General features: G+C 37.2%; 1 protein-coding gene across 3 annotated transcripts in view; it reads left to right on the forward strand.

Annotated features, from left to right (window-relative positions):
* GPALPP1 (GPALPP motifs containing 1) overlaps positions 1-26,749 on the forward strand; it is a 43,902-nt gene extending 17,153 nt beyond the window's left edge. Inside the window, exons 4-10 of one of the 3 annotated variants that reach the window (XR_008620602.2) lie at positions 2,152-2,236; positions 8,307-8,438; positions 8,788-8,952; positions 13,622-13,720; positions 20,928-21,146; positions 22,385-25,247; positions 26,369-26,749. Coding sequence is in view for 2 of the 3 variants with exons in the window: in XM_034936670.3 (XP_034792561.1) it covers positions 2,152-2,236; positions 8,307-8,438; positions 8,788-8,952; positions 13,622-13,720; positions 20,928-21,146 (700 nt within the window). In the remaining variant the exon portion in view is untranslated. Of the gene's footprint in view, positions 1-2,151; positions 2,237-8,306; positions 8,439-8,787; positions 8,953-13,621; positions 13,721-20,927; positions 21,147-22,384 lie in introns of all 3 variants that reach the window. The other 2 variants (XM_034936670.3, XM_034936669.3) reach the window with 2 other exon arrangements.
* Positions 26,750-27,728: the final 979 nt, after the last annotated feature.

The following is a 27,728-nucleotide window of genomic DNA, read 5'->3' on the forward strand; positions in this document are numbered from 1 at the left end:
GACTTTTAATTCAGTTGTTTTCTTAATTATTTATCAATAGAAGAAACACATCCCCATGTGCCATGTTAGACAATTGGACTAACTTCTCTGAATCTTAAATTTGTTATCTGTAAGCTAGGATAACAGCATGTACTTTACAGAATTGTGATGATTGAGGTTTCATAGTTACATACCTTGACTTTGTGTGTGGGTGTTTAATTTATATGGAGCCTGGCACAGAGTAAGTATATAGTAAATATTTATTCCTGTCTTCTTCCCAGAATTGTAAAATTTTTAAATGCCAAATATAAGATCGCACATCAAATTGTTTATAATTCATAATACTGTATACCAATATGCAAGAACAAGCAGAAAAGGCTTTTTATTTTATATTCAAAGTTTATAATCACATTTGGCAGCTCCTAACTTCCATTAACTTTAGTTGTTTTAGATATACAGGGATAGGCAATCTACAGTCCCCAAACTAAAAATGATTTTTGCATTTTTGAGAGTAGCTGAAAAAACAAAGACAGATATGCCACAGAGACCCACATGTGGCTCTCAAAGCCTAAGAGTTACTATCTAGCCCTTTATAGAAAGTTTGCTGACCCCTAGGATGTAACATTCCTTTTAAGAAAACGTATTACTTAAATGTATACCAATTTTTTTCTTAAGAATATTATTTTGGCAATAATAAAATGTATGTGTAAAATAAACAGCTGGCATTATATATTGGAGTTAGAAACCTTTTATAGTATCATAACATGCCATGGTTTTATTCCTTTACTATGTTTTATGATTTTATATACCAGTAATTTTATCACCACCAATCCCCTGAGGCCAGAAAGTTAAGCTATAATTGCATTTGTAGATTGCTAAAAATTGTACTCAGAAAAAACCTATGCTGTACTCATAGCTTATAAATGATACCTAATTTTATCTTTTTAACACTGCCAAACTTCCCTGTCTTTCATAAGCAAATTGTTCTGCTCAAAGAAGTTTCATGAATCAAGACAAGAGATTATTAAATGGTCAGGATGGGAACCCAGACTTTCTGACTGTCAGTACTGTTATTTCTCCTGCCAGGATGCCTGTCTGTGGGGTTCTGATAGAACATGGTGCAACCTGGAAATTTTAGCTTAGGACTTCAGTGCCATCTGGGTTGGTAACACTGGCACAGTGACAACTATGGAAAAAACATTTGTACAAAAGCAAGGATGAAGAATCTTAAAAGTGTGAAAGAGAGCATTTTTTTATTTTTTATTTTTATCTTTTTAATTTTTTCCTTCATAAAGTAAGGCTGTCTCCTTTTAAGACCCAGTGTTAAGGCAAGTCTCTCTTTTGAAGTGATGACAGTTGCCTCATTATTTGGCAGTAGGGCAGCTGGAAAGAAAATGCACTTTGACATCAAGTAGACCAGGGTTTAAACTCTAGCTCAGCCACTTACTAATTGTGTTAATCTTGGACATGATTTTGCTCATCTTAAAAGTGGAGTGACTTACACTGACCAGGATTGTTTTAAGGAAACAGATGCACTGCTTGAAATATGGTTAGCACGGTACCCTTTTCCCTTTCTGTGGGTCTTAATGAACTAGCTGCATTCTTCTACAGTTCCACATCATTACTGAGGACAATGTATAGATTTTTAATACTGCCATGTTATATAGACCGCAGATTGCTGGCATTGTCTGCACATGCTATATATGTCCTTAGAAGAACTCAATTTCTACTTTGATAGTTCTGACCATAATTATAATGCCCCTAAGGTATCTTTCACGGGATAATGAATCTCAAAACTGAAGGAAAGCCAAGGCACAAAATAAAAAAAGACCATCACAGATTTTAGTACATCAATTTTTTTAAAACATTGCCATTTTTATTTAATATAGTTCTTTTTAGGAAGTGTGCATATGCCAGTGTCACAAAGATTGAGAATTATTGGCTTAGTCTCTAATTATTGACTAACAAGTAGAAAAGTCAAATGTGAAAATTAGGTTTTTAAAAGACATCTAGCAGAAAGATACTAGGTAATACTAGTAAAAATAAAGTGTTAAATAAAATTCTTATTTTCAACATTTGTCATTATTTGGCTTTATTATTTTTGTGAACTTTTATTCTGAAAACTGCTTTTTAAAGTCGGGGAGAATGATAAAAGTACATTTTATTTTTCAGGCCCATAATAGGTCCTGCATTGCCACCTGGTTTCATTAAATCTACACAGAAAAGTGACAAGGGCAGAGATGATCCAGGACAACAGGTATCATCATCCCATTTCAACTCTAAGGTTTGGAAAGTTTTCATTGAAAGAATAAGATGTATTGTAACAAACTCCAAACTTTATGCATGCAGTTACTACAACCACTGGACTCAACTGTAATGTAAGACTCAGTTATATTCAGATTAATTTAAGATTGTAACATAAGTAGATGAAATAAAAAGCTGTTCACAAACCTGAGATTCTGTTAGGAAAATAACAGGATTGACGGGGTGTTACCTATTCATACTTCTTATCTTTGAAGGGGGACTTTAAGGTGTTAGAAGGATGGAACATGAAGAAAAGTTTAAGGAATGATTGTGATTTGGCCTTTAGGAGAGAAGGTTGAAGAGCTTTTTAACAATGGTCTTTACCTTGAAATTTACTTTCTCCTAACTAAGCTCTAGTACCTGTGTATAAAAAAATGCACTGGTGGATAAGTGATTTTAGGAAAAGATAGACCAAATGACTTTGGAGTAAAGTATAAAGGCTGTTTTTCTCCTTAACAAGAGTTGAGATTTGTAGAGTACTTTATAATTTGTAATGCATTTTCCCTGTATGTGGACCTTATTTTATCTTCTCCACGGTTTCATGAAATAGATATTATCTGCACCTTACAAATGCTAAAGACCAAAAAAATTGGGTACCTTACCCAAGATTACACAATTTTTACTGATCAAAGCCATGGCACAAACCCAGTTCTTATGACTTTAAATCACTTGTTCAATCTGTTATACTGCAGTGCCTTCCTATGTATGAATTCATATATTCCAGAGACTCCTGTTTATCTCCACTAAGAATTCAACAGTTACACTGAGGTTGTTACTCAAAGGATGTATAATGCAGTGGTTAAAGTTATGAATTTCAGAGTCATTTACTTATTCTTTCAACAAATGCTCATAGAACACCCACAGTGTGGCAGGCACATAGTCACAGAAATGAATCTGTCAACAAATTATTTTGTTCCTATCTTCATAAGACATCCAGGACTCAGCCACTTCTGCTCCCACCCTGGTCCAAATAACCATCAAATTTCACCCCTTTTATTGATTTTCATGCTTTATGTAGCCCTTTCTCCTCTATTACCCCTTCTCAGCACAACAGCTGAAGGGGTCCAGATGAAACAAAGGCAGATCAAAGTCAGATCATGTCACTAACACTCAAAACCACCAAATTACTCCTCTCCCTAAGTCAAAACCAAAGTCCTTTTAGGGCCCTATACAGTCTGGCCTCCATTAGCACTCTGATTTTATCTTTTGCTTTGATGTGACCACACTGGGCTCCTTGCTGTTCCTTCTCAAATACAGCAGGCCACTTCCTACTCCTGAGCCTTTATGCCTGCTGTCCAAGCCTATGCAAAATGGTCTTCTCCTACATACCTATGTGGCTGGCCTCCTAGACCTTCAGTTTTTTGCTGGAATATTATCTTTCCAATACAGTCATCTCTGGCCTCCAAATTAAAATATGCTAACCTCCTCTTCCCTTCTTTAATTTTCCCCATAGTATTTATTACCACCAAAGATACCATTAATTTTACTGCTTCTTTTCATTTATTGTTGGCCTCTTTCCGCTAGAATGTGGCTCCATAATAACAGAGATTTTTTTTATCTTATCACCAGTGCCTTATACATAGTAGATATTCAGAAGTATTTGTCGAGTGAATGAATGAATCAAACACAGTGCCTGCCCTCATCACACTTACAAGGTAGTGGGGAATACATACATCAGTTTCTAACATTGTCAATTATTCAAAAGATGAGACAAAATATAAATGGAACCATGATGGGGGAATGTAATCTGAAAATGAGAAAAAGTCTTTTTCAGCCAGGCGCAGTGGTTCATGCCTGTAATCCCACACTTTGGGAGGCCAAGGCGGGTGGATTGCTTGAGCTCGGGAGTTCAAGACCACCCAGGGCAACATAGCAAAACCGCATCTCTACCAAAAATACAAAAAAATAGCTAGGCACGGTGGCACATGCCTGTGGTGCCAGCTACCTGGGAGCTGAGGTGGAGGATGGCTTGAGCCCAGGAGGTGGAGGTTGCAGTGAGCTGAGATCATGCCACTGCACTCCAGCCTGGGTGACAGAGCGAGACCCTGTCTCAAAAAGAAAAAAGAAAAAAAAAGAAAAGGTCTTTTTATCTGAGTGAATGTCTACTAACCTGAAGTTTGATGAATTGGAGCTAGTTCAGCAAAGAAGGCAAGGAACATTGTTCCAGAGAGAGCAGATGGTTTATTTGAAGGCAAAAGAGAGTGTGGAGAGGATGAAAGTTAGGGTTAAAGAAGTTCAATATGGTTAGAATGGAGAATGCAGGGAGAATGGTGAGAGAGAAGGTGAGGAAAGTAGGTAAGAGCTGTTCAAAGCTTTGCGTTGAGCCTAGCTTGGGTACACTTAGCTTCATGATCAGTAACATGCAGGTCATTACACTTACTTCATAGGGTTGTTATAAGGATTAAATCAGAATAGTAGTTGTATTAGTCCATTTTCACACTGCTAATAAAGACATACCCAAGATTGTGTAATTTATAAGGAAAGAGGTTTAATTGACTCACAGTTTAGCATGGCTGGGGAGGCCTCAGGAAACCTACAATCACGGTGGAAGGGGAAGCAAACACGTCCATCTTCACATGGCAGCACCAAGGAGAAGAATGAGTGCCCAGCGAAGGGGGAAGCCCCTGATGAAACCATCAGATCTTGTGAGAACAAACTCACTATCACAAGAACAGGATGGGGGAAACCACCCCATGATTGAATTATCTCCACCTGGTCCCTCCGACACGTGGGGATTATGGGAACTGCAATTCAAGATGAGATTTGGGTGGGGACACAGCCAAACCATATCAGCAAGTATTCAACTTCAAATAGCTCTCATTACTACCATTGTTCTTATTGCCTCCACTATGGATGCCATGAGTGTAACTGAAGAATTTAGGCTAAGTACGAGGACTCCTTTCTAACCAGGGCGTTGAAGAAAAAATTACCAGAGGAAGGACTTCCAGCCATATGGAAGACTGAGATGACATCGTCAGGCTAGGCTTTCCCTGCCATGAACACAAAGGAGTGCTAGGGGAAGAAATAAAATAACAACCAGTTTAAAACACAGCAAAGCTCAAAAGGAAGAAAGGAAAATCCACACATACTAACAACATTGAGGGAATTCAAAGCCAGACACAGGTTTACACAGGAGGGGACGACAGTCGTTTTAGAGAACCCAGCCATAAACCCTAGAGAATCTGGGAACAGGAGCCCTGGCTTCTGGCTCACTCAGCCAGAGGAGATTGAATTGAGCACCATGCATAAAACCTGCAGCCTCAAAGTTCTGCTCTGTCTGTAAAAGGAGGACAAGGGGACTAGAGGACTAGAGAAATGTAACCCACTGTCCCTAGGAAGGTGGCAAAGAAATTTGCTTCTGCCTAGAGCCTTGTCATTCTATCTGTAACCTACTTTCAAATGGTTCTGAAAAAATGTGTGTGTCTGTCTATCTCATGGGGAGAGGGACAGAAAACAAACCAAAAAAAATGAATGTGTTAAAATGTAATGTGCCACTCAGTTGGTAAATCTGAGTGATGACATATTGGTGTTTATTGCACTCATCTTAGCACTTTTATATAGGTTCAAAATTTTTCAAAATAAAAAATTGGGGAAAAAAATTTTCAAAGGAGTAGCACAATTCAGCATTATTCACACTTGGAATTTTGTCCTAACCTACCTAGTTAGCAAATGAGTAGCTTACATCGTTTCCTTGGTGGTACACATTCTACATTCCCTGGCTTCTTTTGGTAGAAGGCGAGGGTCAGGCTGGGACAGAGATTACACTGTAGGTCTATATGTGAGGTATTCTTGCTCTGATTGTTTGCCTTATAATTTCCCTTTAATTGAACCTTTTTCAAAAGACCTTTTTCAGTTTTGAGATTTTCATTTCTCAAAGATGGGCTTTTCTTCGCCTCATTCCCGGCATATACCCCCAAATTAAGACATACACAATAATATTAATGGTTGACATTTCTTGAGCACTTACCACAAGCCAGACACTGCAACAGCTTCATAAACTTAACTTAATCCAAACAACAATCCAGGGAGGTAGTGTATCAGCTGAATGCCTTCAGCTACAAATAACAGAAAATCCAACTCAAAATGGAATTTTATCTTAACCTACTTAGTTAGCAAATGGGTTAATTTACTTGGTGATGTATGTTCTGTATTCTCAAAATAAGGAAAATATGTTTCATACATAATAAGAGGTCAAGAGGTAAGATCATCACAGGCTTGATTAATTCCTTCGCCTCGTGATATCATCAAAGGCTCCAGTTTTTCTACCTTCCTGCTCTATAAGAGAATTAACAGTATGTTAATTCTGCCTTCATCATACCAAGCAGCCTGCCAAAGTTCTAAGACTTAGGCTGACTGCCTTCATCATACCAAGAAGCCTGCCAAAGTTCTAAGACTTATAAGCAGCTGGCAGTGTCCAGACACAGAAGAGGAATGGTCCTTTCCCTGTGCCTCTTTCGTAGAGAAAGGAAAATCTCTACCAGTTTCCTACAGACCTTTTGTGTTTATTTCGCAAAAATTGTGTCATGTCCATGCCTAAACCAGTCAGCTGAGCAAGAAGAATAAGACCAAAGTGACTACTTTGTAATATTTTGTAAACATGTCCATACAATAGTTACTACTTTTTTTTAGTGACTGGACTAGAATTACCAATATTTTTCCCCAGGTGTTAGAGAAGGCCCCAGTTCCCTAAGAAGGTGTGGCTTTAAAGAGGATAAAGAAAATGCAGGCTTCTCTTGGCAATAGAGTAGTTATTGGTAGAAGCTGTTACAATTTCCATGCCAAAGACAGGAAAATCAGGGCTTAGAAAGGTTAAATAACATGCCTGAAGTCACAGGGCTAGTACAATGGCAAATGAGGCCTTCAACAAAGTCAGCCCAAAGTATAAACTGGTAAGGTACCTAATTTCTATTGTAATTCTGGATAAAATGTGCACCATTTTTTTTATTGAAAGAAATAACTCATCCAGGACACCAAAATAATTTAATACCCATAGATAGGAATTGGGCATATTATTCTGTTTCTGATTTTCAGTTTAGTGTGTTTGGCCTAATTTTCTGTTTGCTTCTGCATCCCTGCTTTTGTTTGCCCCTGAACGTAAGTGATACTTATTTCTAAAAATTGCAGGCATCATCCTACCAGGACATGCTGAAATTCTACCTTTATTAAACCATCTCTTATTAAGATGGAAGTGAGACGATCATTAGCTTATTCCACTAATACTGTATTGGTACCATGACTCTTAGAGTTTGTGTTTTGTTTTGTTTTCATGTCTCATAGTTTTAAAATTTCATTATAGCTTTTACATCTGAACATTTTGCATCACCAAATATTTATATCTGTAGGGGGTTATAAATATGTTTAACATAATGTCTGTAACATCAGAAAGCTTACTATTGTAGATATAAGCTAGAAACACTTAATGCTAAATCACTAACAGTTGAGATAAAATAATAGACAGGCCGCCGTTGTATACATGGAAAAAATATACTGGCCTTGATCTTGGAATGTTTGATTCTTGGATAATAGTTTTATCACACTCTAAGCCTAAGTTTCCTCCAAAAAAAAAGAAACCAGAAATAGTGCCATTTTACAGTTTTGTTACAAGGATCAAATGAGGTGTATGACAAAATCCATAGTTATTAAGAGTATGTTTGTGTGTGTGTGTGTGTGTATTAGAGTAAGCCACAAGACAGTATATAATTGTCTAATTATTGTACTATGCTGAAAAGAGCTCTAAGTCTACATCTATGTCCTTCAGAAAGAGAGTGAGGTCTGTCATGGACACAGGAAGAGAGGTGGGAGGTGGGAGAGAGTCTGCATGCCATGGATTTGTCATCTCTGTGCTAGGCACTTGAGGAAGGTGAGGAAAAAGTCCTCATGGTTCAGTGATGAGCCAGCAATACATTGTTTACTTTTTTATTTTTTATGGATAATAAGTTTCAGTTAAATGCAGGTAATTTAGAATTATTTTTTATAATCTGTAGCTCTGCTCTTGGTTTAAAGGTAATGTCTTGTTTTAAAAGGAAACAGACAGCAGTGAAGATGAGGATATTATTGGACCAATGCCTGCAAAAGGACCAGTTAACTATAATGTAACGACAGAGTTTGAAAAAAGGGCCCAGAGAATGAAAGAAAAACTGACCAAAGGAGATGATGTAAGTTTTAAAAACACTTTAAGAAATACACTAAATAGATTAAAAATCTAAATTTTAGAAATAAACACTAAACTATATAACTTTTAATATATTTGGTTTTTTTATGCATAACATTTTTTTTAATTTAGGAGTTAGAACCCAGAAACTCTAAAAGAAAAATAACAAATTGGATGAACGTCTTTGTAACGTATATGACAAATATATGTGACAAAAACATCTATCCTTTATATTAGTTTGTTAAGTAACTTTAAAACTTCAATTGCATGACACAGTTGCTTGTACATATATATGTACTCATCTTATACGCGATATGTACTTTCTATGCTGTGTTATTTTTTTTCTCTTAAAGGATTCGTCTAAACCCATTGTAAGAGAGTCATGGATGACTGAACTTCCTCCAGAAATGAAAGACTTTGGTCTTGGGCCAAGGACTTTTAAGAGAAGAGCTGATGACACATCTGGAGATCGATCAATCTGGACAGATACTCCAGCTGATAGGGAAAGGAAAGCTAAGGTGAGAGGTTTTGTTTGTTTGTTCATGTATTTCTGTTCATGTTGGCTGTATTTTGAAAAGATATAATGCAAAATTATTTAAGGGTACTATTTTTTAAAATTATGATTCCAAAAGGATAATGCAGATTTTCCTCTGGAGGAAGAGTATGAGGAAGGAAAGTGACACCAATTGCTTGCTGTTTACTTACTATTTCCCAATAAACGGTCTCATTTAAACCTCAAGAAAACTCTGAGACATAGGTATAATGACCTTATTTTATAGATGGAGAAACTATCCTCTATGAGGTCAACGTTTATAGGGTCACAAAGCTAGTAAGTGATGAAAAACAATTTCATTTTAGACCTTTCTAGCTCCAGATTCCCTGGTCTTTTTACACCATACTATCTTTATGAACATATATCTTTTAAAATATTTTAGAAAAAAAAAACAAAGCTGCAGATTAACCTAGCAAATTAAATGGTGCCTAGAGAATCTCTCAAAATGACCATATCTCAGGTGCACTAAGCTTCATGTTACTGTCAAGATAGACAAGAACCACTGTCATTAATACATTAAGTTATCCAAAAAATACCAGCCGGCCGCAGTGGCTCACGCCTATAATCCCAGCACTTTCCGAGGCCAAGGCAGGGCGGATCACCTGAAGTCAGGAGTTCGAGACCAGCCTGGCCAACATGGTGAAACCCTGTCTCTACTAAAAATAAAAAAATTAGCCAGGCGTGGTGGCATGTGCCTATAATCCCAGCTACTTGGAAAGCTGAGGCAGGAGAATCGCTCGAACCCAGGAGGTGGAGGTTGCAGTGAGCCAAGATTGCGCCGCTGCACTCCAGCCTGGGCAACAGAGCGAGACTCCATCTCAAAAAAAACAAAAAAACAAAAATGTGTATGCATAAAATACATTATTTTTAATTTTCTCTTCTTGAATCTTTTTCTGTTTATTACAAAATATTTCATTGTATATTAGGAATTAAACCAGTATCCCCAGTACTACTCCTTCAATTTAATCCATCTATGGGTTTTGGTTTTTTCTTTTTGGTTTTTTTGTTTGGTTGTTTGTTTTTTAAGAGACGAGGTCTCTCTGTCACCCAGGTTGGACTGCAGTGGCGCAATCACAGCTCACTGCAGTCTCAAAGGATCAACCCTCTTGGGCTCAGGTGATCCTCCTGCCTCAGCCTCCTGAGGAGCTGAGACTACAGGCACACAACTAATTTTTTTTATTTTTTATTTTTGTAGAGACAAGGCCTTGCTATGTTGTCCAGGCTAGTCTCAAACTCCTGGGCTCAAGCAATCCTCCCAAAGTGCTGGGATTACAGGCGTGAGCCGCTGTACGCAGCCTCTCTCTAAAGGTTTTAATTTCTGTAAGACATCCCATTCAATTCTCAAATGCTTGACTAATTATCACCTTATGATTATAAATTCATCAGTTCTGACTAAGCAGTTCCACACTTAGTTCATTCCACTAGCTCTGTTTGTATTACTCATCAGTACCTAGACTTGTCAGGATTTCTGTTTTCAATCTGTAATGATCAATTTTCCTGTTTTGTCAGGAATTGTATTTGGTTGCAGGTGATAGAAAGAGTCAAGAGCTCCTTAAGGACTTTCCATTTTAGTGGATAATTGCCTGTGAAATAAACAGTGGTACCCTTAAAGTGTGGAGGGCATGTTTCAGTCTCCACACTTGAGCACTCTGCCTGCATATTGGGCAACATTATACATAATTTCTTTTTTGTCCTAAGATTAAAGAGAATCTGAGAGTTATAATAGGAAGGTGAGGTGAACCAACACATATAGGGGCAGGAGAGGCAGCAAAGGATGTGGATCCAAGAGAGCCACAAAAACCTTGAAAGGGTGGTGTTGGAATGCCTATTATATCTTAGGTGGTTTTGAAATAATAATTATTTATTGGAGTTTTTATAATTTGGCCTTTAAGAGTGTCTCCAAAAAGACAATTAATTCCCTTGCTTACATGCCTTTTTATTTGTGTCCATATTTATTTGTTCTTTTTTATATCCTGTTTCTCATTGTAGATGAATAGATGTCTAGCTTACAGCCAGATATGTAGGGAGTCTTCCTTGGAGGAAAATATCATGGAATAATGGAACATATGGAAACCAGGCTATATTGTTTGAACTTAAGAGATTTTAATCCCTATGACTGAGTTCTTTAGACCTGGTCATTCTTTTCTGTGCTGAAATGTTTTGTTTAGTATTTGCAGTGGACTCATAAAGGGATTAATAAGTCTTAAATTTTATATAATACTACATTACAGAATATAGTACCACAGACATATATTTATGTCACAAACTATATAGTATCACAGAGCTATTCATTTTCTGTTGCCTTTGATCCCATGTAAAGTTCATGACTAATTTTTATAACAGATCTTAGCCATATTTCCTTCTTGATAGGTTCCCTCCATTCCATCCTACTTCTTATATTTGATTTTCCAGCATACCTCTCATACCTCTACTGTTCTCACATTAATTTAGCCAATATGGCCTAAAAGAAGATTGCTCTTGTCTGGGCGTGGTGGCTCACGCCTGTAATCCTAACACTTTGGGAGGCTGAGGTGGGCGGATCACAAGGTCAGGAGATCAAGACCATCCTGGCTAACATGGTGAAACCCTGTCTCTACTAAAAATACAAAAAATTAGCCAGGCGTGGTGGCGGGTGCCTGTAGTCGCAGCTACTCGGGAGGCTGAGACAGGAGAATGGCGTGAACCCAGGAGGCAGAGCTTGCAGTGAGCCGAGATTGTGCCACACTGCACTCCAGCCTGGGTAACAGAGCGAGACTCTGTCTAAAAAAAAAAAAAAAAGATTGCTCTTTAGAAAGTAATGAAAATGTTTTACATACATTAATTGAATGAGATCAGTTAAGTCCTCACTTTCCAGTCTTGACGATATCTACTACCTCTTAATATTAAATGGTTAGGTTTTTATCTCCATTGTACCATAACATCACTTTTCTTTTTTTATAAGTAAAACATCTATTTTCTGGGAAAATGTAGAAATGAGCTATTTCTATGTTTTTAACTTACTTTATTAAATACAGTGTTGTTTTAGTCCATGAGGCCTCCTAAGCAAATAAAAACAATATAAGAATATGCTTAGAGACCAGTGGTTTTCAGTAGTTTTTATATGGGCCTTCCCCATTCCGGTTTGGGAGCATATGCTCTAGAATATTCCTGTAACATTTTTTTGAATTAAAATGTGTTAGACTAGGCACTTCGTGTGTGTGTGCTAATATAAATGATAGTTTTGTTTCAAATTCCAGTTGTTTCTTGCTGATATATATAAAAATATATATACAAATAAATATATATAAATATATACAAATATATAAATATATACATATAATATATATATACATATAAATATATACGTATAAATATATATAAATATATACATATAAATATATATAAATATATACACATAAATATATATAAATATATACCTATAAATATATATACATATAAATATATATGTATATATACATATATATATATATTTTGAGACAGAAGCTTGCTCTGTTGCCCAGGCTGGAGTGCAGTGGCACCATCTCAGTTCAATGCAACCTTTGCCTTCCAGGTTCAAGCAATTCTTGTGCCTCAGCCTCCCGAATAGCTGGGACCACAGACACTCGCCACCACGCCCAGCTAATTTTTTGTATTTTAGTAGAGACAGGGTTTCACCACGTTGCCCAGGGTGGTCTCGAACTTCTGAGCTCAGGCAATCTGCCTGCCTCTGCCTCCCAAAGTGCTAGGATTGCAGGCGTGAGCTACCACGCCCGGCCTCTTGCTGCTATATTTTGTATATTGATCTTGTATCCTGCAACTTTGCTATACTTGCTTAGTAGTTCCAGGAGTTTTTTTGGTAAATTCTTTGGAGTTTGCTACGCAGTCCACAGTTTGCTACACAGTGCTAGGATCTGTGAATAAACGCAATTTTTCTTTTTTTTTTTTTTCTCAAAATGTACACCTTTTATTTCCTTTTCTTTGTTTTTTTCCCCCCTCCAGGGTGATTTTATTATTTTTGAAAACAGTAATGTAGGATATCTTTTTAAGCCTTATTTTCACTTCTACATCTCACCACTGTTAGTCAAACTCATCCTGAGTTCAATAAATAGGTTGATTGAGTGGAGTGGGTTTTTTTTCCTTGTTTTCAAGAAAATCACAGACTAGAGCAGTAACTGATCCCTTATCAAGTATGTTAATATTTTGATTTTTTTTTTTTTTTTTTTTTTTTGAGACCGAGTCTCACACTGTCTCCCAGGCTGAGGTGCAGTGGAACGATTTCAGCTCACTGCAACCTCTGCCTCCCAGATTCAAGCAATTCTCCTGCCTTAGCCTCCCCAGTAGCTGGGATTACAGGCACCCGCCACCATGCCCAGCTTTTATATTTTTAGTAGAGATGAGGTTTCACCATGTTGCCCAGGCTGGTCTCGAACTCCTCACCTCAGGTGATTCACCCGCCTTGGCCTCCCAAAGTGCTAGGATTACAGGCGTGAGTCACTATGCCCAGCCAAGTATGTTAACATTTCTGATCAGAAGGGATTTCACAAACCTGGCTTAGTTGTGTCTCTTGTTACTTAATCTAAGTAAAAATAATATTTATTTTTTGTTTTATTTTAATTTTATGATTCAGTAATGTGTTATCTGTGTTCATTCCTCAGGAAACACAAGAAGCAAGGAAGTCATCCAGTAAGAAAGATGAAGAACATATATTATCAGGAAGAGATAAGAGACTGGCTGAGCAGGTATCTTCATACAATGTAAGTAAGAAAATAAGATATATAGAGCCAGGTGTGATGGCTCTTGCCTATAATCCCAGCTACTTGGGAGGCTGAGGCAGGAGGATCACTTGAGGCCAAGAGTTCAAGGCCAGCTTGGGCAACATAGCAAGACCTTGTTTCTAAAAACAATTTTTTTAAATTAGCCAACTGAGTTGGGAGGATCACTTGAAGGCCTCCCTGCCTAATGTCTCAAAAAAAAAAAAAAAAAAAAGGAAGCCAGAAACAAAATATATAGGCTTTTTTCCCCTATCTTTTAGTTATCTGTTTATTTTTTTCTCTTTTACTTATTTCTCTTTCTTTTATATGTCTACCTCTTTACCATGCACTTTTTATACATCTATCCTGAAATACACTATGTTGCATATATATGTTTTTTTAAATAAAATTCTTCTGTGTTTTTCATGAATATTTCCAATTCACATTTTACGTATTAAATTAGCAGAAATCTAATTATTAGAGATAGGTAGCACTTGATGAGAGAAAGCAAGACCCCTACTCACTCATGGAGATCTTCCATTTATAAATGTTTACATTATAAACAGATTTGGAATGTTGGATGTAAATATTTAAATATGGGAGAAAAAATGTTTTTTGAATGTAGTCCAATCTAAATTTATAAACTAAACAGTCAGTATTCATTTGGCATATTATTTTGTTATCTTCTGTCTTTAAAAAAAATGGTAAATGTTGGATGGTGCCTGCACAAAAAGAAAAAATGATAAATGTCCCCGCTCAAAGAATAAATGTAAATTACTGAACCCATTGGTCCCTGAAAGGTGTTTAGGAAAATTATTTTCTGTTCCTAGTGTATTAAAGAAAACTCCATAAGCTCTAAAATATAGTTAGCTTGATTTATTTTATATATGTTGACCAGTACCACAGTGAAGCATGCTTAAAACATTTTGGGAAATTGACCAAAAACGTAGCCACTTGAAGTATTTATGAAAACTGACCAGCTCAGAAGTCAAATATCAACAAAATCGAAGGAATTACTATCATTCAACCCAAATTATCTGACCACAAAGAATTGAAGTTTGGATTCAGAATAACTTAAAAACCCACTATGGCCAGATGTAGTGACTCATGTCTATAATCCCAGCACTTTGGGATGCTGAGGCGGACAGATAGGTTGAGTCAAGCCATGGCTGTGCCACTGCACTCCAATCTGGATGGCAGAGCGAGACCTTGTCTCAAAAAAAACATTAAAAAAAAAAAACCTGGAAATCAGAAAAACTCAAAATTTAAACTTTGCGTCAAAGAAAAAATGATAATGGAAGTTAGAAAAATGTAGACCTGAATGACAAAAATACAACGTATCACAATGTGTGGGATGCCATATGAAGCGGTATTTAGAGGGAAAATTTAGAGCCATAATGAGTTATGTAAGAACAGACCAATGGCTGAAGATAAATAAGCTAAGCCTTTTTCCAAACTGGCATTTCTTATCAAACTAAACAGACATGTACCCTGCTATTTTCCTCCTGGGTATTTACCTAAGACAAATGAAAACATATCCACACAAAGAGTTGAACATGTTATTCTTAATAGCCTCAAAAAAACTTATCCAAGAATGTTTATAGATGCTTTATTCGTAATAGTTAAATATTGTAAGCAGCTCAAATGTTGATCAGTAAGAGAAAGAAAACCAAACTGTGGTATAAATGAAACTACTCACCAATAAAAAGGAACACATTACAAATAAATACAACATGGATGAATCTCAAAAGTCATACTGAGTGAAAGAAATCTTACACAAGCAAGTACATACTTCTTATTATGTTTATATGGAGCTGTACAATAAGCAAAATGCATCCATGGTGGGAAAAAAATCAATGCTGATAGTCGGAATAGGGGTATGGAATTTGACTAGGAAACAGCATATGCCTGAAGTGATAGAAAGGTTCCAGATTTTGATTGGAGTTTGAACTATAAAACTCATTGAATATACACTTAACATTTATGCATTTTATCATATGTATATTTATCTTAAATATATATATAAAAAAATATTGAACTCAAATGCATGCTTAGGTATTTAGGGGGACATGTAGTGATGTTTACAGTTTACTTTAAAATGCATCCAAAAAATCAGGGTTCTAATCTGAACCCTGAAAGCTGAAATTCCAGATACTTTCTATTCAAAGTATTAATAGTCTTAAGACTAAGCCACTCTAGAAACCTTAGCTTTTGATAAGTCGAGCAGTCTTTAAAATACTTTAATGAAGACAAAAACCAATCAAGTAGAAGTTTGACATTAGTTTTCAACTGTTACAAACCCATCTTATTCAAAAATGAATTGCTCTTGGCCAACCATGGTGGCTCACACATGTAATCCCAGCACTTTGGGGGAGACTGAGACGGGAGGATCTTCTGAGGCCAAGAGATAGAGACCAGCCTGGGTAGTATAGCAAGACCCCATCTCTACCAAAATAAAAAGGAGAAAAATTAGCCAGGTGTGGTGGCACACACTCAAGGTCCCAGCTACTTGGGAGGCTGAGGTTGGAGGATCACTTGAGCCTAGGAGTTTGAGGTTACAGTGAGCTATGACCACACCACTGCACTTCAGTGCAGGGTCTACACAGAGCAAGACCTGTCTCTAAAAAACTTTTTTTTAATAAATAAAAAATGCTCTAAATATTGTATATTGTTAGAAAATGCAAACATTTGTGTTAAATGATTAAATGTGGTAAGTCAGCAAATTAGTCATTTAGCAGATTAATCTCTTACATCAGCTGGCTTTCAGCTTTTGATTTTCAGTGAATTGACTGCTTTTAGGTGTTATTTATTATTTTATTATATTTTAGCACTAGTTTGGTCCTGTGTGTCACAATATGCAAATTATCCTAAATCAGACCAACAGTAGTACACCTGAAACAACTGATATAAAAGTTTATTTCTTTTATCATCATGAATTTGAGCACTTGAATTGTTTGGATTGATTGTATAATAATAGTCCAGTGATTTAATGTATTCCTCTGTCTCTATTGATGTTTAATTTATTAATATAAGGAATCAGTACATTGAAACCTGACATCTTTATTTCTCCATTTTTGTTTGCTTTTTGTTACCTTACATACAATTTTGCTCATCCTTATAAATCATTTGCCTCAGTAGTGGCTTTAGGTAAAGTAGTAAGATCCCTACAACTCCATTCTTTCTCACATCTCCACACATCTGCTGAAACTTTGTTCTCTATTTTCTCCAGGTCTTTGTTATATATTTAGGCCTTCTGCTTCCAACTCTCGTTAGCCTGTCAACCTTCATCATTACTACCTCACTAAGGACTTATTATCTCACTAGCAAGGAAAGATGTGAAAGCAAGGGAAGGGAGGAGAAATGTGGAGAAATGGAGCTAAAAGATCAAGTTTTGATAGTGTAGCTTTTTTACATTTATACATACATATAATGCTACATATATGGTTTTCCATCCTAAAATTCACCTTACTACACTCCTTTGTATTGGCATCCTATCTCCTATTAATACCAAACTACTAGAAAGAATGATCCACAAGTAGGTTCCACATCCCGTGGATCACCTCTGTCAGAACTTGGGTGGTAAAAGCAAGGTTTCTGAGACCCACAGTTGGCAGTTTTGATTCACTAAATTTATGATAGGACAGGCAATCTATATTTCTTTTCAACCCATCAGTGCTGGAGACCAGCAATCTTCAAGTGTTTTTGCTTGGTATCCCCTAAAACTCTGTGTGTGTGTGTGTCTGTGTGTGTTTTGAGACTGAGTCTCGCTCTGCTCCATTGCCCAGGCTGGAGTGCAGTGGCGCGATCTCGGCTTACTGCAGTCTCCACCTCCTGGGTTTAAGTGATTCTCCTACCTCAGACTCCCGAATAGCTGGGACTACAGGCACATGCCACCATACTAGCTAATTTTTGTATTTTTAGTAGAGATGGGGTTTCACTATGTTAGCCAGGCTGGTCTTGAACTCCTGACCTCAGGTCATCTGCCCACCTTGGCCTTCCAAAGTGCTGGGATTACAGGTGTGAGCCACGGCACCTGGCCCTAAAACTGTGTATTTTTAAATTTGACATCTAAAATTTTTCATCATAAGGGCCAGGCATGGTGGCTTATGCCTGTAATCCCAGCACTTTGGGAGGCCGAGGCGGGCAGATTGTGAGGTCAGGAGTTCAAGACCAGCCTGGCCAACATGGTGAAACCCCCCTCTCTACTAAAAATACAAAAATTAGCTGAGCATGGTGGCGGGCACCTGTAATCCCACCTACTCAGGAGGCTGAGGCAGGAGAATCACTTGAACTCAGGAGGCTTGCAGTGAGCCGAGACCCCGCCATTGCCCTCCAGCCTGGTGACAGAGCAAGACTCTGTAAAAAGTAAAATGTAAATTTAATTTACTCTTTTAGTGAAAGACTTTTTTTCTAGTTAGTTCCTGGTCTTTGGATGAATGTTACTTATTGCAAGAATAAGACAGGTTTCATACAATGTGTACTACTTGGTTGACTGGTACACTGAAACTTCAGACTTCACCACTGTACAATTCATCCATGTAACCAAAAACCACTTGTACCCCTAAAGCTATTGAAATAAAAATAGAAGCAAAAAAATTAAGACAGATTTTACCATCAATTGTGTTTTTTTATACTTCTAAGAGTTAAGAAACCAGGTTTTTATGAAGAAATAAATGAGAATGAACCCATTTTGTTATAGCGATGTCATTCAGTTCTTTGAACAATTTGAGTTATTCTCTTAAACCTCATATTGATCTATTTACAAAAAGTATTATTAATAGCCTCTTAACTGTCAAGTCATTAGGATCTCCTTTGATTTTTTTTCCACATTGATCTTATTAATAAGTTTTCTTGGAAATAAGATCTTTCCAAGTCTGTATAATGAGAATAACAACATTTAATTTACAGAGATGTTGTGAGGATATAGTAAATGCTCAATATATCTAACATTTAGCAGTTATTTATTGTTTCTTATATAGCCAACACTACTAAATCCTTTGTATTCATTAGATCATTTAACTCCTCCCTCCTTCCCTCAAATATTTAGAAATTATTATTATGACTACTACCATTTTACAGCTGGGGAAATGAGACTTAAATTACTTGCCCATTGTTACCAGTGTTGAGAGCAGCAGGACCATCATTGCAATGCAGATTTTTCTGAATTTGGAACTTAAGTTTTATTTCTCCATGCTCCATGTATTGATTATCTTTTTTTTTTTTTTTTTAAGACAGAGTTTTGCTCTTGTTGCCCAGGCTGGTGTGCAATGGCATGATCTTGGCTTACCGCAACCTCCACCTCCCGGGTTCAGGCGATTCTCCTGCCTCAGCCTCCGAGTAGCTGGGTTTACAGGCATTCGCCACCATGCCTGGCTAATTTTGTATTTTAGTAGAGACGGGGTTTCTCCATGTTGGTCAGGCTGGTCTCGAACTCCCGACCTCAGGTGATCCACCCACCTCGGCCTCCCAAAGTGGTGGGATTACAGGCGTGAGCCACCACGCCCAGCCTTGATTACCTATTTTTTCTTAGCAATATTTGATGATTCTTTTTGTTTTTACCTCCTTCAATTTTGTTGAACATAAATAATTGGAAAGTACTTGATTTGCTAATCAGTTTGTTTCTAAAGACTTTATCAATATTTATAAAGTACTTAAGAAGTACTTTGCTTAACCCAGTATATTGAGCAGAAATAGGAAAATGTGAATAGTGTCAATTTAAATACATATTTAATAATGTATCTTTTGTACATTCTGCTAAAACCTTATGGCTCCAGATTGAGTTCAGTTAATTTATGAGACATGTCTGTCACATAATCTAATTGACAAAGTCATTTCTGGTTGTCAGATCAGCCAGACCAGACTTACTTTCTGATTCACTTTTTCCATTCAAAGAAATGTGTTAAGGACCATTCATATGACACTCTGAATTTTGATCTAGGTGCCATTTTACCTTCTAGATAAAATAAGATACTGTCGCTTTCAGCATTTTTTACTAGTGCCTTGTTATTTTGCTTTTACTGAGCTTTCTTCACTCCTTCCCCCTCAAGTACATTCTTTGGCAGTAGGAAGGGCCTGGAAGAGGTATGGTTGTTAAGCAAAAATTGTCTTTTCTTCCATTACCCACTCTTCAATATATCTGAATTCAGAACATTTCAATAAAAGGTAAAATACCCATTTCTAAAGGACACTACACTCTTAGGAGAAATGTGTTTCAGACACAGAAGGACACAGAACCCTCCTGTGTTTACAGTTTCTTGATTAAAGGAAGTTTCAATCATACCGGTATTTTAGGTTTTTTGTCTCATACCCTGAAGACTTTTGCTTTCCTAAACAATATTCTATAGTCTCCTTTGTTAAATGAGAAAGGGCTATAATGAAAGGGATGGCATCTTCACAAGAGGTAGTCTAGGCCAAATCAATTGTAAGAAAGACTGCATGAAGAAGTAGAGAATCAAGGAAAAATAACCTTAAAATTACCCATGCCTTCATACTCCATAGACTCTACTCTCTGTAGCACCCAGGGATACGTATACCCCAGATTGAAGGCTGCTGGTCTGTACTACCTGCATCTCCTTTTCCATCTCCCTCCCTGCTCCTTCCATCCAGGACTGTTCTATCCTTTACCTTAGTCAATACTCAGTGGTCTGTAGTCAGTCCCTAGTTTATTAAATCCATTGTTTTTGCTCAGACTTTGTCTTACTAGATACATCTGAAAATGTGAACACCCACCCTAGCTAAGGAGAAAAAAAAATGAGGGAATTAAGGGAAAAAGAGAACGACAGAAAACTGAAAGGAACAAAAATTATCTTAGCTTATGGAACATGCCAACATATGCTGCACAGGCCTTGAATTTTGCCACATCCGTGTTCTTACTACTTTTCTTTTACCTTTGTTTTTGCTTCAGCCTGACAGTGCCTTTCCTTCCTATCCGTCCATTTAGCCTTCAAAGACCAGCACGTCTATGAAGTGACAATATGATTGCTGTTTCTTTCACACCCCGTTCTTGGTTTGTACTCTGATGTTTAGTATTTAAATAACCATATTTTCTTTATAAATGCTGTCTTGGATTTGGAAAAAAAAAAACTATTGGGGTTTGTAAATAGCCCTCCTTAATGTGCACCATTACTATCTATTCCGTTTCATGGTCATATTCTGTCAATAATCTATATACAAACTATAGTTTTTATTTCTGCTCTCCTGCTCTCTCCAGGAATCAAAAAGATCTGAATCTCTTATGGACATACATCATAAAAAGTTAAAGAGTAAGGCTGCTGAAGACAAAAATAAGCCTCAAGAGAGAATACCATTTGACCGTGATAAAGATCTCAAGGTTAATCGGTTTGATGAAGCTCAGAAAAAAGCCCTAATAAAAAAATCTAGAGAACTAAACACCAGATTTTCACACGGCAAAGGCAATATGTTTTTATAAGTAAGTATATTTCAGTGAGGTATATGTTAATACTGATCAATGTGAACTTTTCTAAATACTCTATTGTCTTTAATAATTGTGCTGAAATCTATTTCCTTTTATAATAGATTAAAAATTTTATATTTTTTATAAGTAAACAGTGATTTTTGAAAAGTCAGCCTTGTGGGATGAAAAATATGGCTTACTGGAAAAATCCCTCATAATAACCTAATAGGGCATTGCTATTAAAAATGCTAAAATAAAAATTCAGCTTATGAGAAATGGCAAAGGAAGGTGTGGTTTGATACTTGAGTAAATATGCATGCTTTATTAAAGATGAAGAAAGGCTTGCTGGTTGTTTGTGTGTTAAACAAAATCCCAACTAGGAAATATTTGTTGCTTAGAAAGGTCCCCTATAAGTTAAGGTTCAAAACTATTCCAATATTCATCCATAGCCCAATCTGACAAGGGTTCAGAATGGTGATTAAGAAATTACATAAAGCTGGGTGCAGTGGCTCACGCCTGTAATCCCAACACTTTGGGAGGCCAATGTGAGAGGATCACTTGAGCCCAGTAGTTTGAGACCAGCCTGCTTAAGATGGTGAGACCCCATATCTACAAAAAACTAACCAGGTGCAGTGGAGCACACCTATAGTCCCAGCTACTCAGCAGGCTGAGGTGGGAGGATCCCTTGAACCCAGGAATTCAAGGCAGCAGTGAGCTGTGATTGTGCCATTGCACTCCAGTCCGGGCAACAAAGTGAGACCTCGTCTCTTTAGAAAAAAAAAAAGAGGCCAGTGGCTCACACCTGTAATCCCAGCACTTTGGGAGGGTGAGGCGGGTGGATCACCTGAGGTCGGGAGTTCGAGACCAGCCTGAACAACATGGTGAAACCCCATCTCTATTAAAAAAATATATATATATATAAATTAGCCAGGTGTGGTGGCATGCGCCTGTAATCTCAGCTACTTGGGAGTCTGAGGCAGGAGAATTGCTTGAACCCGGGAGGTGGAGGTTACAGTGAGCCGAGATCGTGCCACTGCACTCTAGCCTAGGTGACAAGATCAAGAGACTCTGTCTCAAAAAAGAAAGAAAAAGAGAAGAAAAGAAATTACATAAAAGCTGAGGTTGCTTCTTAATATCTTTATGATTTTTAATTGTATTAAACCTATATCAATATTCAAATGTGATTTTTGAGGAAAATATGTTAAATTTAGAAATATTTTCCAACTTACTGAGTTTTCTTATTCTTACCTCAGGGGGATTTCCCTGTGCAATGAAGAAAAGTTGAAGAATACTCTTTGTCCATCTTTATTTCTTTGTTTTTGGCTGCTTAAGATTAGAGATTACTTTAATCTTAAAAAACATACAAATTTACCTTGTTCTGTATGTCCTTTTAAGGTCATGTGGAAACATAAAACGAATGTTTTTTATGTAGAACAGAATATTCTATGTGCCTTTAGCTTCTGTGGAAGTATGGGGAATTAGGGACTTTTCTTCAAATAATTATTTTAAGAGGCTTCCATTCCCCCTGATTTTTGTGGTGTCTCACAAGTACCCTCTAAGGTCTGGTCAGCACTGACCACCAAATCTCTACCACAGCCTGGACCTCCTTGTGAAATATACCTAACCTGCCCTAGAGTCAGTGTGTCAAGTCCTTCCTGTAAATCCATGACTTTGAAATTTGTTGTTTTTTCCTTTTAAACTGCAGCCAGTGAATACAAATTTACTTGAAAATAGAGGGTATGGGGTTTTGCCTGTTTTGTAATCAGTTTGCTTGTTTTAGCACTCAGGGCTTTTTATTTGTTATTTAATTTTTTAATTGTTTTTAAGTCAGAAAGATCTCTGGGTTATCTCATGTGCTAAGGAAAAACTATTTTGGTTTTTCCAACTTTAATAGTTAGTATTTCTAGGGGAGGCAATCAGGATAAGATATGCCATTAACTGTTAGCATTGTGAAATCCGTAAGACTCAATCTCTGATCTCAACCAAAGCTTTCTGAGTCCTGGAACTTTGCTTTGGGACAACTTTACCCATTTATATGCTGTACTTAACAGTTTGTAGCTAACTTATGGGGTCATATCTTTTTTTTAGCTAATTTACGGGGGTCATATCAATCATGAATAGCCTTTTTAAAAAATTTAATAATCCCTGAATACAAAAATGGAAATGGAAAATTTATAATCATAACCCCCCTAATTGGGAGTATTATAAGTTTGTAATGCTTTAAGCACTGCCTCTTAAGATGATAAATTTATAAGATGAGAAATTCTATTTAAACTATTAAACTATTGTTAAATAAATGCCAATTCTATAAGTTATATTTTCTTGCAGATTAATCCCAATTGTTCCACTAGTATTCTAGTTTTGATGAGACACAAATTTTTGTTGTTGTTTATTTTTGTTTTTTTGAGAGATAGAATCTTGCTCTGTCACCCAGGCTGGAGTAGAGTGGCGTGATCTCAGCTTACTGCAACCTCCGCCTCCTGGGTTCAAGCGATTCTCCTGCCTCAGTGTCCCAAGTAGCTGGGACTACAGGCGTGCACCACCATGCTCAGCTAATTTTTGTATTTTTTAGTAGAGATGGGGTTTCACTATATATTGTTCCAGGCTGGTCTCGAACTCCAGACCTCAGGTGATCTACCTGCCTCAGCCTCCCAAAGTGCTGGGATTACAGGCATCAGCCACCATGCCTGGCCAAGACACAAATTTTTAATGGAAGAATATTCTGATTCCCAGTTCATGTAAGCTTCATGAAAATTGAGTATACTGTTTATATGATGGTACAAATTATTCTTCCTCTAATAATAGCAGTACAGTATATTTTTTCCATAGCATCAGTGTAAACCATAGCAAACTAAAGGAGCATTGCTATTAAAAAGATGAATTAGCTGGGCGCAGTGGCTCACACCTGTAATCCCAGCACTTTGGGAGGCCGAGGTGGGTGGATCACCTGAGGTCAGGAGTTCAAGACCAGCCTGACCAACATGGTGAAATCCTGTCTCTATTAAAAATATAAAAATTAGTCGGGCCTGGTGGCGGGTGCCTGTAATCCCAGCTACTCAGGAGGCTGAAGCAGGAGAATTGCTTGAACCTGGGAGGCGGAGGTTGCAGTGAGCCAAGATCACACCATTGCATTCCAGCCCGGGCAACAAGAGCGAAACTCCATCTCTAAATAAATAAATAAATAAATAGATGAATTTTTCTCCTAAGCAAATTGAAAAAGCTTCTTGTGTACTCAAAATTGAACAGAGCTACCTTTTGACTAAAAATGTCATTTTTAATGAGCAGTATTTTCTGAACACAAAATTTTGTACAAGAGTGTCTCCATTGCATTAATTTAATTTTGTTATAATTTTTTCCCAATGAAAGGAAAAAGTATTTTGTAGCTCCTCTTCCTTATGTAAATTCTTAACATATTTTTTGAGAAATTTGCATTTTTTTAAAGTAAAATTGTTATCTTTGGATACTTACTTTTCTTTGTTTTCCTCATTTAAAGAGAATAGGGATATTTCTGTATTATATATTTACTGTTTCATCCCTCACCTTTGGAGTGACCATGACCTTGGCCTGAAGGAGAGAAACCTCTGCTTTCCGCCTATTGCTTCCAGGAGTTACTACCTTACTGGCCTTGGAGATAATGCTCTTTTGTGCCAACCTGAGGATAATTTTAACAAAATGTAAGGCCAGTTTCAGAGGTTGTTTTGCCCCACAGAGAGATTAATCCCAATACAAGAATATTGACAACAAAAGGACAAAGTAGTTATTGCACAGGACGGAAAGGTGTCTTTATTTCATCCCCTCCCCACTTCCAAAGATGCAAAAGGCCTAATTGAATCAAGTCTCCTTTCCATCTGGCAGGAGACATTTTAATAAGGACTTTTTAATTTCCTACATTTCTTGGCCAAGTGTCATAGGAATGTGGCCTCTTTTGAAATTTAAAAATGAAGAAGAAAAAAAGAGCAACACTAAGTTAATATAATGGAGCAGATACTTTCAATGTTCTTACCATTGAATATGCCATTTAAGTTTGTTATACTTGAAATTATATGATTTTTGTCCAGCTCTCTAAATTGTCATCTCCAATAGATTTAGATGCTTCAAATAGTAACCACATTACTGGTAAGTAAATGGTGGGGTTATTGGGTTTAGCAAGTGGGGAAGTAAGGAGGGGTGACGAGAGATGGTGGCTACACTCCTAGTAAGACTGCCTTACCAGATAAATGAAATCCTTTTTGTATTAGGCACAACATGGTAAATTAAGTCTTGCTCTAAAAAAAAAGAAAAAAGAAAAAAGAAAAGCCCTGATCTAAGAGTTTTCAGATGCTAGCAACCTTGTTTAGATGTAGATCTTGTTTAGATGTAGCAACCACTTGACATTTAATTTATCATCTTAACCTTGAATGATTCTTTGTTTTGTTTTTTGTTATTGAGATGGAGTCTCACTCTTGCTGCCCAGGCTGGAGTGCAGTGGCGTGATCTCGGCTCACTGCAACCTCCACCTCCCGGGTTCAAGTAATTCTTCTGCCTCAGCCTCCCGAGTAGCTGGGACTACAGGCGCCCACCACCGTGCCCAGCTAATTTTTGTATTTTTAGTAGAGACGGGGTTTCACCATGTTAGTCAGGCTGGTCTCGAACTCCTGACCTCAGGTGATCCGCCCACCTCAGCCTCCCAAAGTGCTGGGATTACAGGCGTGAGCCACCGCGCCTGGCCTGAATGATTCTTTGTATTAACGATTTATTTAGAAGTGAGGTTGAGATTGGCCAGGTGCGGTGGCTCACGCCTGTAATTCTAGCACTTTGGGAGGCCAAGGCAGGCGGATTGCCTGAGCTCAGGAGTTTGAGACCCAGCCTGGGCAACATGGTGAAACCCTGTCTCTACTAAAATACAAAAAATTAGCTGGGCATGGTGGCGTGCGCCTGTAGTCCCAACTACTCGGGAGGCTGAGGCAGAAGAATTGCTTGAACCCGGGAGGCGGAGGTTGCAGTGAGCCAAGATCGCGCCACTGCACTCCAGCCTGGGCGACAGAGCGAGACTCCATCTCCAAAAAAAAAAAAAAGTGAGGTTGAGATTTGCATGGTACCAAGGCTTACATGCTTTAGAATAGATCAATGGTTATTGTATAAGTAATTTTATCCTAAAACATTATGACATTTTTGTTTCTTATTGAGGGTAGATAATGTTAATATTAAACTACTAATAGGAGGCCCTTATCACTTCTCTTTTCATTTTTTCCATGCAGTGATAGGTATTATTAGAAAAAAGTTATTTGTTGAGTTACACCTAAGAGGAAGAAGTAACATGATGGAAAGTGGTTGGAGATAGCACCCAATTAACATCGACAGCCAAGTCTTCTATTTCAGAATATTGATTTATTTCGCTTTGGCTTTTGATGCCATCGTGAGATTTAAGTCTGCAGTTTCAAAAGCTCATGCTACTTAGAAGAGATGATTTTTGCAGCTTAAAAAATTGCTTGTGACTGCAGTATGTACACAGTTAAAAAGCTGTTCACTGCCCCTTTCAACCTTTTCATTTTGAGCTTTACTAAGAGAATGTTTTTAGGAACAGAATTCCTAAAGTGTAATTTTTTATGTATAAATAAAGTTTTATCTATATCTGAGAAGTTGTAGTATTTATTTTTGTTTTAACATTATTAGCTTTTCTGAAGCAGGCAGTATTGGTAAAGAGAATATTCTGTAAAGGTTTATTCCGGCCAACCAGATCATTGTAGGCTATTGTAAAAAACAACAACAACTTTAACTCCAACTCACTTGCCAGGTTTTCATTATCTAATATAACTATACAGATATTATCTGTTTATTTAGAAACACAAGACAGACAAACTGGAAATGTTCTTGAGAGCACTGTGACACTGGGTTATAACCAAGATTCCATTGTTCTTCATATCACAGGACCTGTAACAGTGGGTAGGTTTTTTCTGGATTGTTTGAGTATGAGTTTCTTTGGTTTGGTTTGGTCTCTCTAACTCCCAAATTGAAAGTGACCAAAAGAGATGCTTTGCAACATCAAAGCTAAGCATTGAATGATAGGAATCTGAACATGTAGGGTCAAAAAGAGAGCCTTTGCTTTCTCAGATCATTTCCCTATAATAAGTATTTCTGGAGGAACTTAGATGTTTGTTCATTTATTCAATAAACATTTATTAAATGCCTCAGTGTATGCTAGGTGCTAAGAACACAATGGTGAACCAGGCAGGCATAGTCTTCCTCCCTGGGAGAAGATTCTGTGCTGGTCCCTTATAGGGTATTCACAGATAAGTAAAGCAGATTCCTTGATTTGGGATTTTATATTCTAGTGGGAGAGCAGAAAAAGATCTGAGTAAAAAAGATCAAGTAATTGCACATTGTTGATAGGTGTTAGAAAGAAAACACGGTAGTGAAAGACTAGAACAAGTAGTTGAGGATGGGAATTCTATCTAGTTAGAGTGATAAGAAGTCTCTGAAGATGTGTCATTTAAGCTGAAACCTAAAAAAATGAAAAGCTAGTGTGAAAAGTGACTGATCACATATGCAAATGCCCTGAAGCTTTAGTTCTTTGGTGTTTGAAGAACTGCTCCAGTATGGCGGGTATATTGTGAGAAA

Source organism: Pan paniscus, chromosome 14 (assembly GCF_029289425.2).
Source record: "Pan paniscus chromosome 14, NHGRI_mPanPan1-v2.0_pri, whole genome shotgun sequence".
NCBI classification, from domain to species: Eukaryota; Metazoa; Chordata; class Mammalia; order Primates; family Hominidae; genus Pan; species Pan paniscus.